The sequence below is a fragment of the Wyeomyia smithii genome, chromosome 2, assembly GCF_029784165.1.
Source record: "Wyeomyia smithii strain HCP4-BCI-WySm-NY-G18 chromosome 2, ASM2978416v1, whole genome shotgun sequence".
Taxonomy (NCBI): domain Eukaryota; kingdom Metazoa; phylum Arthropoda; class Insecta; order Diptera; family Culicidae; genus Wyeomyia; species Wyeomyia smithii.
Window position 1 is genome coordinate 51284726 of NC_073695.1, and position 13982 is coordinate 51298707.

General features: G+C 37.0%; 1 protein-coding gene across 1 annotated transcript in view; it reads right to left on the bottom strand.

Annotated features, from left to right (window-relative positions):
* Positions 1-13982, bottom strand: part of LOC129726202 (uncharacterized) — a 74118-nt gene that overhangs the window by 44201 nt on the left and 15935 nt on the right. Inside the window, exon 2 of the mRNA XM_055682942.1 lies at positions 4920-6065. Coding sequence (XP_055538917.1) covers positions 4920-6051 — 1132 coding nt within the window. The 5' untranslated portion in view covers positions 6052-6065. The remainder of the gene's footprint in view (positions 1-4919; positions 6066-13982) is intronic.

Genomic DNA, 13982 nt, shown 5'->3' on the forward strand with positions numbered 1-13982 from the left:
TGGATTTGATGTGGATTTGGATCGGACTTAGATAAGTTTTGTATTTGTATTGGATTTTGATTGGGTTTGTATTGGATTTTGATTGGATTTGAATTTGAATTAGATTTAGGTTGGATTCGGATTGGATTTGTGTCTGTATAAGATTTTAATTGGGTTTGGATTAGATTCGGATTGGATTTAGATCTGGTTTGAATTGGATTTGGGTTGAATTTGTTTTGTATTTATATTGGCTTTGATCTGAATTAGATTTGGATTGAATTTATGTTCCATTTGGATCTGTTCTGAATTGGATGAGGTTTAGGTTTGGGTTGAATTTGGATAAGATTGTATCTGGATTTGATTAACGTTTGCGGTAAAAAACCTAAGTTAATCCGCCTAGCGGTGAGACCCAGCCTTTCTCCTTCGAACTTATAATTTGTTAAAATAGATTTACTCCCACACTTAAAAATACACCTTGATTATTTCTGCTGGATTTGTTATTCATTCCAAACAACAAATTTTCGGTAGCCAACAGCACAACTATACCGAACATTTAAAATTTAACATATCATCGGCTTCGTGCAACACTGGCACAACTCAAAATCTTGCATTTTTGAGTTTTTGATGGCAAACGATGCCAAATACTGTTAAGTTTCATCACACGAAATCCCATTTCGAAAATCACAAAAGTTCCAGAGTTATGAGTAGAAGTGCCTTTGCTGCTCAAATCCAAATTTCTCCATAAAGTTAGTAAAAATAAGGTTTTAACTTGGACAATGTGAGCACGTAATATGTGAGTAATAGACCCAAAGGTGTTAAATAAGGATTGGTAATCTAAAAATTCAAAGTTTTCTTGAAAATCGAAAAATAAATTTTTGACGCAAATTTTCAAACGCGTTGTTCTCGAAACTATGTTTTTTGAGTTGTGACAGTGTTGCATGAAACCGACGATATGAATATAAATTAACACATATACATGCAAATAACATTAAATTCTTTCTACCATATGATGCGATTTTGTTTTTGATTGTGGTATAATCGATTTGTACTCGATCGATTATTATACTGCCTATAAATATTCAGATTCTTTAAGTCAACGTTAGTCAGCAGATTTCAAATAATGTATAATTAAATGTTGTTCCTTATACATTAATTTGAATGATCTTATTAGTGAAATTGAAATTCTTTAACGCAGTTAATATTACTGATCGTTTCTGAGAGGCATCCAATGAATGGCCAAATACCAATCAATATGGGTTCTTGAAACCTGGATTATACCCATTGGCCAGAATCCGACCTAAAACCCAATTTTCAATCCAGATGACCACTTCTGGTTGCCTGATAATCATAAAATCATAAAATCCATCATTAAATTGCCGAACTGCCTAATCTAGGTATTTCTATGGCGAAGATGGCGACAGTTTCCGATCAACAGCCTAAAGTGACAAATATCATCCAATATTATTTGGGGAAGCGGTATGATACCCTGAGGCCAGAAATCATCTTCAGACGCCATTTTAAATTTCTAGACAGTAGTTTCCGGTTTCTACCAGTCTAAAAGGGACAAACATTACCCAATGTGAGTTTTTCAGTACACGGGATGATGCTCAGAGACCAGGAATCAACTTCATACTTTATTTTGAAATCCGAATTCGCGACACCTGTTTTCTTTAGATAAGTCGTGTAATCTTTGAAAGAAGAGATTTTCAATATTTTTACTATTTAACACATAATGGATAAAATAAAAGTCTGATTACACTGGTCAACACAAGTGTTGCCCCGAAGGTCAAACTAAGAAGAAATGAAAAATTATAGCTTTTCCTGTGAATTTTTTTCTTTCCAGGGCAACTATTATGAGCTTTAGCGCAGCATTTTTTTTTCGATTTTGTCAACCAGTGTTATAATCAAATTAAATGGGTACCAATGAAGCAACTAAACCTTCAATTTAAAACTAAGATTGTTGAAATCAGTGATGTCGTCTTTGGCAAAACGAGTGAATTTGATGAAGTTTTCTGAACACGTTTCTTTTCATAACCTTCGAACTACATGTTCAATCATCATAAAATTCGTTGTTTAAGGGGTTTAAAGACAGCCCGTTTATTTGATACCTATTTTGATCACATCGGTTGTGTAGTTTCTGAGATAATGAAGTTTTGTGATTTTCACATTTTTATACATAACCTCGAAACTAAAATCCGATTACAATAAAATTCAATAGGGTCTTATGGGGCAACTAGACCTTTCATTTGCAATTAGTTTCATGAAAATCGGTCCAGCCATCTCTGAGAAAATCGAGTGAGATTGGGAGATTGTACATACACACACACACACACACACACTCACACACACACACACATACACACACAGACACACATACAGAAAATGCTCAGCTCGTCGAACTAAGTCGATTGATATACGAGATTCGACCCTTTGGAGCACTTTTATACCTTTGGTTTTTGCAGTGATTGCTATACCTTTCTAGGAGAAAGGCAAAAATGGACAAAACTTGCCGATTTTTCATTGGTTTACTTTAAATCGTACTTACGAAACTACTCATGCATCATCTATCATAATAACCCACCAGTTAGCAAAAAAAAATTGACAGCTCTATCAGTCAAACTCTAACTGTGATGGCGAAAAAGTAAAGCTACTCCGTTCAGAAGTGTGCGCGTTCAAAGAACGGTATCCCGCCGCGGCAAAAACAGACATCGTGCGGCACTTTGTGGACGCCGGATATGCCCGTTCCGGCATCTACAACATCTTGACACTATTGGACAACGATCAGAGCATCAAAAGAAAGCCCGGTTCCGGACGGCCAACGACCCTGAGCGACAAGAAGCTTCAAAGTATGCTGAAGAGGAATGAAAGTGACTACATCGCTGCGTGCACTTGGCCGGGAGGTTGGTGCATACGGTAAAACAGTGAAACAGTATCTGGAGAACATGGACATACATGTCAGGAAGCGGCAGTCCCGTCCACTGGGCTCGGAGCTGCAGGAAATGACGCAGCGACAGTGGTTGAATAAGATGGTCAAGTCGATTTACCCGGCGAATCGCTACGTGGCAGTGGTGATGGACGACGAGATCTATCTCACCCTGGATGGCAACGACTGGCAGGGAACCTCGTATTTCACTTCTCCCACGAAGGAAGTGAGCTTTGAGGTGAAATTTATATTACAGACTAAGTTCCCCAAGAAGATGTTGCTGTGACTGACAATCAGCGAGAAAGGGATGTCAAAATTGATCTACTTTCGCTCCGGGCTGGCCGTGAACGGTAAAATTTATAGTACGAAGTGCCTGCCAGAAATTGCGTCGTTCATCAAGATATACCATAAGGGCGAAGACACGGTGTTCTGACCAGATTTGGCGTCGGCCCACTACTTGAATCGATCGTTGGAGGAGATGGAGCGGCTGAATGTCGATGTGGTACCGAAGTTGGCGAATCCGCCCAACGTCCCCCAGCTGCGTCCCATCGAGAATATCTGGGCAAACTTGAAGCGCAAGATATATTCCAGCAATTTTATCGCGAAAACGGAGGAGGAATTGATGCAAAAAACGAAAAAAGAGCCTAAAAACATGCCTACACACATGTTTTCGTCCGCCTTGGCGAATGTTCCGGTTAACTGCCGGAATGCCGCTCGCAAGAGCGTAGATTTTTTTGCAAATAAGATAATATAATTACCATTAATTGAAAATTTATCCAACTCAATTATCTGTCTTAGTTTTTTTTTCATTACCATCTGAAAAAAATCCATTTTTTACCACAAACGTTAGAATGGGTTTAGGATTGGACTGAAATTGAATTTGGATTGGATTTGGATTAGATTTGGCTTGGATTTTGGTTGGATTTTGACTGGATTTGGATTGGATTTAGATTGAATCGGGTTGAGTATGGATTGGATTTGGCTTGAGCTTGGATGGAATCTAAGTTGAAATTGGACTTGAAGTGGATTAGAATTTGAAAAGGATTTAGATTCATTTTTGATTAGAAATTTTATAGTTTGGGTTTAGATTGAATTTGGATTTAAGTTGAATTGTATTTGGCTTGAATTAGAAATTGAACAGAATTTTGATTGGTTTTAAATTGGATTTTAAATTTTGATTTAGGTTTAGATTGGATTTGGCTTCGGATTTTAGTACCGTCTGGTGAAGTCAAAACTAAGTGACTCTCAAAAATCACCATGCGTTTCCTTTTTATTCAAAAGCAATGGAAAGACCATATTTCATACACATGCATCGCTTAGAAAGGGAACATTCATAAATGACGTAGCATTCGGGGGGAAGAAGGGGTTTGCAGTTTTGTGACGAAATGTGACAAGGGGAGGGTGGAGGGTGAAGTCAAGCTACGTAGCAAATATTAAACTAAGAAAAAGAAATTGAATTTTTTCTGATTGTTCTTTTTTATCACTGTATGGTATGTTTAGGGTTATTTTTATTACTTCCTTGTCTTTTGTTGTTCATTTATGACACAAGGTATGTTTTTGATAATAAAATTTGCAAAAAAAAAAATTATTATGTGGGGGGGGGGGGGGGTTGTTATAAAGCTACGTAATTATCTAGAGGGGGGTCCTGGTTTTGTGACAAAATGCTACGATGGGGGAGGGGGTGTCAAAAAAAGCCTAAAAAAGCTACGTCATTTATGGATGTTCTGAAATATAGATGACAAAAAATCAAATAAATCAAACAAATGAATTAGTGGTAAACAGTGTGAAGGAAGAAAGATTGAAAAAAGCAGATATCTTAAACTCTAAATAAACAACAAAAAAGCTAAGCACGTGAAACCTTGCGGTACTCTATTAATTTAATCAAAGCAATTTTATTTAGTGCGAATCAAACCAGACACTACTTGTGTCCCATTCGTATTCGAACAAGGTACCACGCTATGTGCAAAATTCTCAAACCAAAACGCACACCAGAAGTGGCTGGCTACTTGTTCCTTACCACTATTAGCATCGATGTTATTTCCATTAACAGCTCGCCTCGATCCACGAGTTCCGCCACTTTTCCTCAACTCGATAATGTCGACAGCATTAGTTCGATTATCATTCAGTCGGGTGTCCTCTCCAGCGCCGTCTTCGTCTTCCCCGTCCTCGTCGGGGGCGGCAGTGACCGATGCGGAAACAACAGTTTCCATGCCTTCGTACCGATCGGTGAACTCTGGCACCGTTAGGAAGTTACAGTGGGCATACTGGGATTTTGGCCTCGCGATAGGACTGGCGGCAATTGATTCACCTTCGCCTCCGTTTCCTCCATTCGTTGGCATACCATGACGTTTGCTGTTTGAGCTAGAATCAGCATTTTCCGCCAGACTAACTCTCCGTGACGGTGAACTTTCCTGTACTTTAATTGTAATGTTGCTTTCCTGCTGTTGCAGATGCGAAGAAATCAGCGGTTTTCCACTTTTGCACGAGCTGATTTTACCTACCGATTTGGAACGTGGTCGACCGGAAGCTGCTTTTGACCCCACCGTGGGAGGATTAAGATTCGAAAGCGATCTTAGTGTGACAGTTTGTTTTCTAGCTTGGTGAGCGTTATTATTGGCATCTTTGGGTCCAGGATCGTCATTTGATTTATGTCGGTGGCAAATTTCTCGAGGGGCGTTCGAGTGATGGTTTAAATCTTCGCTGCTGGGAAATTTTTGATTGATTTGCGGAAGTGTTCGATAAGTTCTGTTTTCTGTTTTTGACACACCGGCTTTCGACGGTTTTCTTGAACCCTTGTCGAGAGTACCGGCAGCGGCCGGTTTACCTAAAATGTCTACATTTTCAAATTTATCTGCGCCAGTAGAAGGTCGCAAATGGAGGACAATTTTAGTGTTCGAGTCTTTTGTCTTCGGCGGTCTCAGCGGTGTTTGTTGCAGCTGCGGTTGCTGACGGTTCACTTCGAGACCAACGGTTGGTGGACTTGGCGCGGGTGTGGCCGGTTGGCTGACCAGGGTCCCGTTTACGTACTGCAGCGTCCCGTGGTACAGGCGCTGTTTCTGCTGTGGTCCAGCAGCAGAAATCGTGGGAATGTTACTGTCCGGAAGAGAGAATCGAACCTTGCGGTTGCTTTTCATTGGAGATATATCCATCGCGTTGTTGGGCTCTGCAAGAATATGAAAAGAAATCTGGTTAGTTTTTGTTTTTCTTATGCTATGTCTCACTGTTAAGTACATTGAAATAATTGAAAACAACAACAAGAAACTCGAAAGGACGTTCAAAGTGACCAACTTGACCTGAACCATCAAGTTTAACTAGAATTGGGAAATCGCAGCTAGATGTGATGATATTAGTCAATGTGCCTAAGGTATGCTAAAAGTTTGGATTCGATAATTAATATTAATGAGCGTGATGTTGTTACTAAGTATCATTTTATACCTCTTAGCACGTTAGATTTTCGCGTGGTGCAAAATATTGCACCTACTTTGAAATGTTGTTTGGCACAAAACAGTAACATTTTATTATTATTTTTATTCGATAATTTTTACAGTATAAGACCCATTCGCACTACTATTTTTAGTGAAATCATTCAATGAAGAAAAAAAACATTAAATAAGATTTTATAATGCCTTATTTCAACAGAATTACAAGATTGCTTTTTAGATAGCAACGGGATTTTAAGGGCTTCCCGATCGGGAAGACAAAACAAAAATGTAACAGAAGCTGTTAGTTTGTTACGAGAAAAACATATCAGGTTGTGTTTTCAATTTGATTCCGTTAGGTGTTAAAATAACAGAAATTATAACAAGAATGATTCTACCAGTATCAGACCCATATCAAACTTTGTTACCAACGTATCAGCTTTCTAACAATATATGATAGCATATAGAACAGTATAATAACAACCGTTGTTAGAAACAGCAAGTTTTGATAGAGACAAAAATTTCGTTAGACTTTTTCAGAACAACTTCATTTCACGATTTGTTATGATAACTCATTCTGATTCTATTTATTTATCATAAGTATACGGGAAAATACAAAATCGTATCAAAATATGTTATTTGTATCTCCTGTTGATAGAATGTTGTAAGTTTTCTGTTATGCTCTTCTGATCGGGTTTCTATAAGATAGATAAGTCACATGAGAGAAAACTTGGACTCCTTTCATTATCTTTTCAATGGGTGAATCGACCATAATTTCCGATATCGACAACCAAAATATGCGTTACGACTAGGGTGGTCGGTATTACCGACTTTTCGAAAAACCGGTATTTCGGTATTCATAAAAATAAAAACCGGTAAAACCGGTATTTTCATTTTTTTCAGATTAATACAAACCAGGGGCGACTCGTGGTCTTTGAACCTACCTGTTCAACTACAAAATTCTGAAAATCATAGTTTGGGGAAGTAATGACAATCATGTTCGCGGAATAAACGCACGTCATTCTCTCTGTACTATTTAAAAATAAAACTGAAAAACAATTAAATATATACATAAATTTGGATTTGAAATTTCATTTTTTACCGAACGTCCCAGGTTGCATCTATGGACGTGTCGCTGTATAATTATGTTTTTGCATTTATGAGTACCTATGCTTCATTACGTCCCTGATTTCTTTTAAGATTTGGGTCACTGCGACCATTGTTTTGATCTCTTGTGGTATACAATCCACATACACCACAGTTTAAATTTAACAGTGTTTGAAAAACTTCAGTGGATGGATCCAGTGATATGATTACGAAGAACATAAGTTCTAAACTCATATTAACAAAAACATGCAGATTATTGTTTCAATTTTCCTTCACATCGCATAACTAGTTTTAAATTATTGAATAACTTTAAAATTCTTAGAGAAACAATATTTGAAACTGTTGAGCAGAGTAAATGAATGAAGAAGAAAATTAAATGACGATCGGACAAGAATTTACATTTTATGAAACCGAAGGAATCGAAGACAGATACTTCTCTATTGTGTTCGATGCTCTTTAGGCAGTTCGTCCAAATTCAGTTGAACCAGTTGAACCTGAGTTTCTCAGCTAAAATTATTGCTAATAAAATCCGCTGCGGTTTGGGCGACGAAGCTTCGACCATGCTGAAACTATTTCAATTTCACTTTTTCAAAATATGGAGCAGTAATTTTTAAGGATGGAATTCTTTATTGATTGATTATTTCATCCTATAAACACTTTGTATCGGGAGCAATTTGCCCATAACTTGGTGTAACCGGTGGTATACGGAGACGCCAAACAAAAAAATAAATTTTTAATCCAAATTTATATTTATTTATTATTTTTTTAGTTTTACTTTTAAACAGCACAAAACGAATAATGACTCGCTTTTTTTTCGCGGACATGATTGTGATTATTGCCCCAAACTATGATTTTCAGAATTTGTAGTTGAGCTGGTACGTTCAAAACCCACGAGTTGTCTCTGTATGTATGAGTGTGTAAAGTGATTAGCTGTTCTATTAGAAAATAAAAGTTCTGCTTGATTGATATGAAGTTTTTTGACATATTATCAATACACACAAACTCATCGTCTAATTCCAAGCAGAACAAACAAGAAGGAAACATAAAATTGATGAATTTTTTTGCTGTGTGGACTCAGCACTGCGACCAGAGTTTAGATCTATTGTGATATTGCCCAGGTGTTTTCTGTATTCCGCACTTCATATTATTAGCAGTAACACTATTGAAGTAAGTGATACGCTTATCATGCATATCAGTGCTTGTGTGTAATTACCTTTCCGTTTCAAGCTTACTGCTTTACTATACCGAGCCTCTGTCCATCCTAACAATATCGCCTAGTCACAATTCCCTGGAGAGAACTTTCATATGTTACTCACACCAGTTTTATTATAATAGGGACTTATTTTTGTTAGGAGAAGAGTCAACTAGGAGGGTAACTTTAGAATTCAGATTGAAGGAAGGGTACGTAATGGGGAGCCTGAGAATAAACCCATGGTAAAAGTTCTTTGACAACCTACTGGCCTGATTCTACTGAGATTCGAACCCACGACCACTCGCTTACCAAAGCGGACTCTGTAACCTTGCGGCTACGGAACTCCCATTCCCCTTGATGAATAGGTAAAAACAAATTAATTTTCAATGTTGCTTCTGTCTAAATGTATTTATTATATACACCGTCATGTGATTTGTGAAGCCTACCTAAGTAGGTAGCATTCATTAGCTTTACAATGATTTATGAATATTGTGTCAATATTTTTTGAATTTTAAGAAAAATACCGAAAATACCGGTTTTTTCGCCTCTTCAATACCGGTATTTCGGTATTGAAAAAAATATCGGTTTTACCGGTTTTTGTTTTACCGGTAAACCACCCTAGTTACGGCAGACTTGCGAGTATTTAAACTAGAATGAAATGTTTTTCCGGTTTTCACAATACGCCCAAATCGAGTAATCCAACGGGTTACGTACTGGACTTCTAGGGGGCCACAGATCTTCCGACCAAAACTTAATGTTTTTCATCAGTTACCGTTAGGTCCAATGTGACCCTAGACATGGCGCTCCAACCTGTTATAGAACAACGAATTGATTCTAAGAAAAGTAGGCTTTCATCCAGGAAAGCACTTGGTTCTTTAAAACAATTATATACACTAGGGTATTGATTGTACCACCAGCATCAAAGAAAACAAAGAAACAGAAAAAATAACAAGAATATTAAGAAAACCCCAGTTGTCATAATTTCCATTGATGGCTACTCCGATGATGTCGGTGCGGCAGTAACATAGGCACTCGAAAGTGTCACTAGTGGGTACATGTTTAAGCAACACATCACAAATATCAAACAATCCGTTGCTGAATTTGTTGCATATTCGAGTGCCTCCACAGCCTGCAGTTACTCTCCCTACATAAAACACACTAGTTTCAGCGAGAAAATCGATGACAAAATACATTAAATACAAATTTTGATTGAGCGAATAATTCAAACGTGCACTAGAGTCAGCCGTGCTACCAGTAAGCCTTCTACCACAATACGTTAGTTTCAGAAAATAAACGGCCGCGGTTTGTTAGTTAGGATTCAAGTTGCCACTCTAGTTATTGGCAGCACCATTTCTATATTCCCCAATATTTAGAAATCTTTATCAAAAAAGGTTATTGTCAGAAATTTATAATTGCTCAAATGATGTCTCTTAGTTTTTGAAACTAATCGTCATAAAATATTTTTCCTTAGAGCTTGTGACTATAAAAAAATGAAAAATTTAAAAAAATCATATTTTACCTCAACGCATCATGTACAAATTTATTGCGTATCACCCTTCTTCCTCTCAAATGAAATGAACAGTTCAATCACTATCAGTAGTCAGCTGTGTTGTTTGGTCCACTTTGTTTTCTGAGCTTGACAATGCTGAGGATTTGTTTTCTTTTTGTCATATTTTTTATCACAGCTGGTTTTAATGTTAAATCTGGAATTCTGGACCCAATAGAAAAAAAAAACTAAAATTAATCCACCTAACGGTGAGACCCAGCTTTTCTAATTCAAACTTATTATATGTTAAAATAGATTTACACGATTTAAGAAAAAAAAATATTCCTTGAAAATTTCTGCTGGTTTCATTGTTCACTCTAAATAAGGAATTTCGGATAGCCAACAGCACAACTATACCGAACATTCAAAACCTAACATTCATACACATATGAGCATACATTAAAAAATACATAGGCAAATACCATGAAATAAATATGTTTCAAATATATCACGAGAAAAATCCAGATGACTACTTCTGGTTGCAGGAATACATCCTAAAATGGCCAAATTTTGCCTAATCCGGGTATTTCAATGGCGAAGAAGCCGACTTTCAATTTCTGGAAAACAACTTAAGATGACCAAATATCATCTATTATGAGTATTGCGGAAGCGTTACACCCAGAGGACAGAAATCAACTTAGGACGCCATTTTAAATCTCTAGATACATAGTAGCTTCTGATTTCTGGAAAACAACCTTAAATTGTCAAATACAATTCAATGGAGGTATTTCCACTCTTTGGGTACTAGAAAATTGATGTTATATATAAAGTAATAATTTAGGTACAGTATGTGAAATTCGACTTAATATTTGTGCTAAAGAAAAAGTGAAATGATAGAAATGACATTTAATTTCAACTTCAATCCCGAGCAAGGCCGCAAACATTGAAATAGTTACGTTTCTTTCTATTACTTTTAAACCACATGTTTAAACATTATGAAATTCATTGTTTAAGGATTTTAAAGCCCATTTACTTGAATTCAACTATGTTCATAGCATCTGAGATATAGAAGCGATTTTCACATATTTCCGCAGCGCCAAAACTGAAAGTTTGATTACAATGCAATTCAATAGCAACCTAAGCGGCAAATAGACCCTTCATTTGACACCAAGATAGGAAGAATCGGTCAGACGAACTCTGAGAAAAGTGAGTGCGAAAAAAAGGTGCACATTCACACGTACACACCCACACCCACACACACATGTACACCTATACATGCATACATGCAGAAAATGCTTGATTCGTCGAACTGAGTCGAGTAGTGTATGACATTCAGCCATTTGGATCACTTTTCTACCTTTTAATTAGCCAGTGATCGTCAGGGGAAAGTCAATATGTTTACTTTCATTATGTGATTTCACATTTTTATTAACAACGGACAAAGTTACAATCCGATTACAATGAAATTCAATAGCAACCTATGGGGCAGCTAGACCTTTCATTTGACACTAGTTTTGTGAAAATCGGCTCAGCCATCTCTGAGAAAAATGAGTGAGTTTAAATAACCTCAGGATAACTTTTCATTACATAACTTTTGAATCATATGTTCAATCATTACGAAATATAAAAGTTAAGGGTTTTGGAGACAGCCCGATCATTTTCAACCAGTTTTATTGAAATCGGTTGTATGGTTTCTGAGATATTGATGTTTCGTGATTTTTACATTTTGATACATAACCTCTAAACTTAAAATCCGATTGCAATGAAATTAAATAGCAACCTATGGCGCAACTAGGCCTTTCATTTGCAATCAATTTTATGAATATCGGCCCAGCCATCTCTGAGAAAAGTGAGTGAGAAATGTGAGTTTGAGTGAGTTTTCTATGCATGCAATGTTACTTTCACTAACAGATCTTGAATACCAATGTTTTATTCGGTTGGTGAAGTTTTTTCTAAACTGGTGATATTTCAGAGCTACCTTCTAACTAGCTCCGCCTTTATTTCATGTCTTCACAGTTTATCCCGACAATAGAACTGATACGCTTTCTCAATATAACGCACTATTTGGAAATCTTGTTATTTTCCACAAAAACTACACAATGTTAGGTTAATATTGATAGTTTTTTGAGAATGGAGAAATTTAAAATAACTTTTTTTTATCTTAAATTCACTTTTTGTTGTTGAAACCAACTTTTTTCAGTGAAAGATCTCAAATTTACTTTTTGAATGGAAATTCGAACAATTTCTATTTCAAATAAAATTTCATACTATTTCACAAAGGTTGTCCCTCGACAGCGTTTCTGTATCTTTCGTGACTATTTAATATAGGGTGACAACTAAAGTTTTGCAACTTTTGGAGCGCTCTTACTCAACAACAAACACGCGCAGAGAGCGAAGGGAGTATGTAAATAAAGGCTTCTTGTCCTCTTTATGCAAGTTTTTCGTATTATGCCTAATTTCCTGCAAGCCTCAACACACTTCGCAATAGATCATTGCACGATGACGTCACAAAACAAAAAGTAGAAAGAGATTTGACAGTTGTCGCGGGTTTGTTTACATAGTAAAATTTCCGGCTCGAATAAAAATGCGGAAGTGTCTTGTTGAAAAATGCATTTCCAAGAATAAACCAAAAGGTCTCAGTAACGAATTCGCATAGGCGAAGAGTTTTCCCATCTTTTTCGTACTCGTATCGTTCATTTTCACTCCTATCACATAAAAAGTGAATGGAACACCTTGTAAACAAACCGTGGGAAGTATCAGAAAAGTGAGGTTATTTTTCGTGTGCAATGATCTATAAGGGTGGTGGAAGACCGGTCAAAGTAATGGACAAAGAAGAATTTCGTTCTTTTTGCCTAAATCATTCAAGTCCAGTGGTTTGACCATCAATCAAAATGAGTAGGTACCAGAACAAATATTTAGAGAAAATTTTGATTCCATTTTTTCACAAACACCATGTCGAAGGAAGATATGTGTTTTGGACACGGTAAAAATCACAAACGTTACTGAACAACCATTCGACCCCTTTTTTACCAAAGATACGCAACGCGACGAATCTGCCTCAGTGTCGCTCAATTGAAGATTGTTTTGGAATCTTACGTTCCTTGGTGCACAAAAATGACTGGAGAGCAACGAACTTCAAACAGTTGATTGGTAGAATCAACAGATACGAAATATCGACGTGAAAGCCGTACAACGCTTTTGTTTCGGTATCATGAAAAAGCTTCGTCGGAAAGCCGGACCTTTCTTTGAATATCTTTCGAATAACACGATAAGTCCTCATAGCTAAATATGTTATTGATGAGTTATGATTTTGTTATGCTCTACTGCCCGGGTATTCAATGTTGGAACGAAAACTGTTCGAAAGGTTTAACGAGTTTCCTTTCGTTGAAATAAACTAAACTTTTTCGTTAGAAGAAAATTGAAATTGACTACCATAAACAGCCACCCGCAACTAAGTGATGACAAATTGCCCATCGTCGGTGGCTTTCACCTGGAACTTGCTTTTCATTGTTTGACCTTCACCCGACGACGCATAATCGCTCATTTCTATTTTTGTAATAAAAGTTTCGAATAGTACAATTTTGCTATCGATTTCATGATGAGCACAAAACAACCTTACGCACACTCTCCAGATGTGTCGCATCGTTTCGGCCAATTGGTCAGTTATTATTATCTTGTTCATTTCTACGTCGGTTCAGTAATATATCTCTGTTTACATTCGCTTGTCCAGTCGGCGGGGTTCGTGTGTGCGTGTGTATTTCAGCTTGTTGACGACGCTGACGGGTCAGTTGACATTTCGGTACATGCCGCGTTGTGTGTTTGGACTTTCTGTATACATTAGCAAGCGAACAACATCTGTTTTCGGTATTTGGCGGT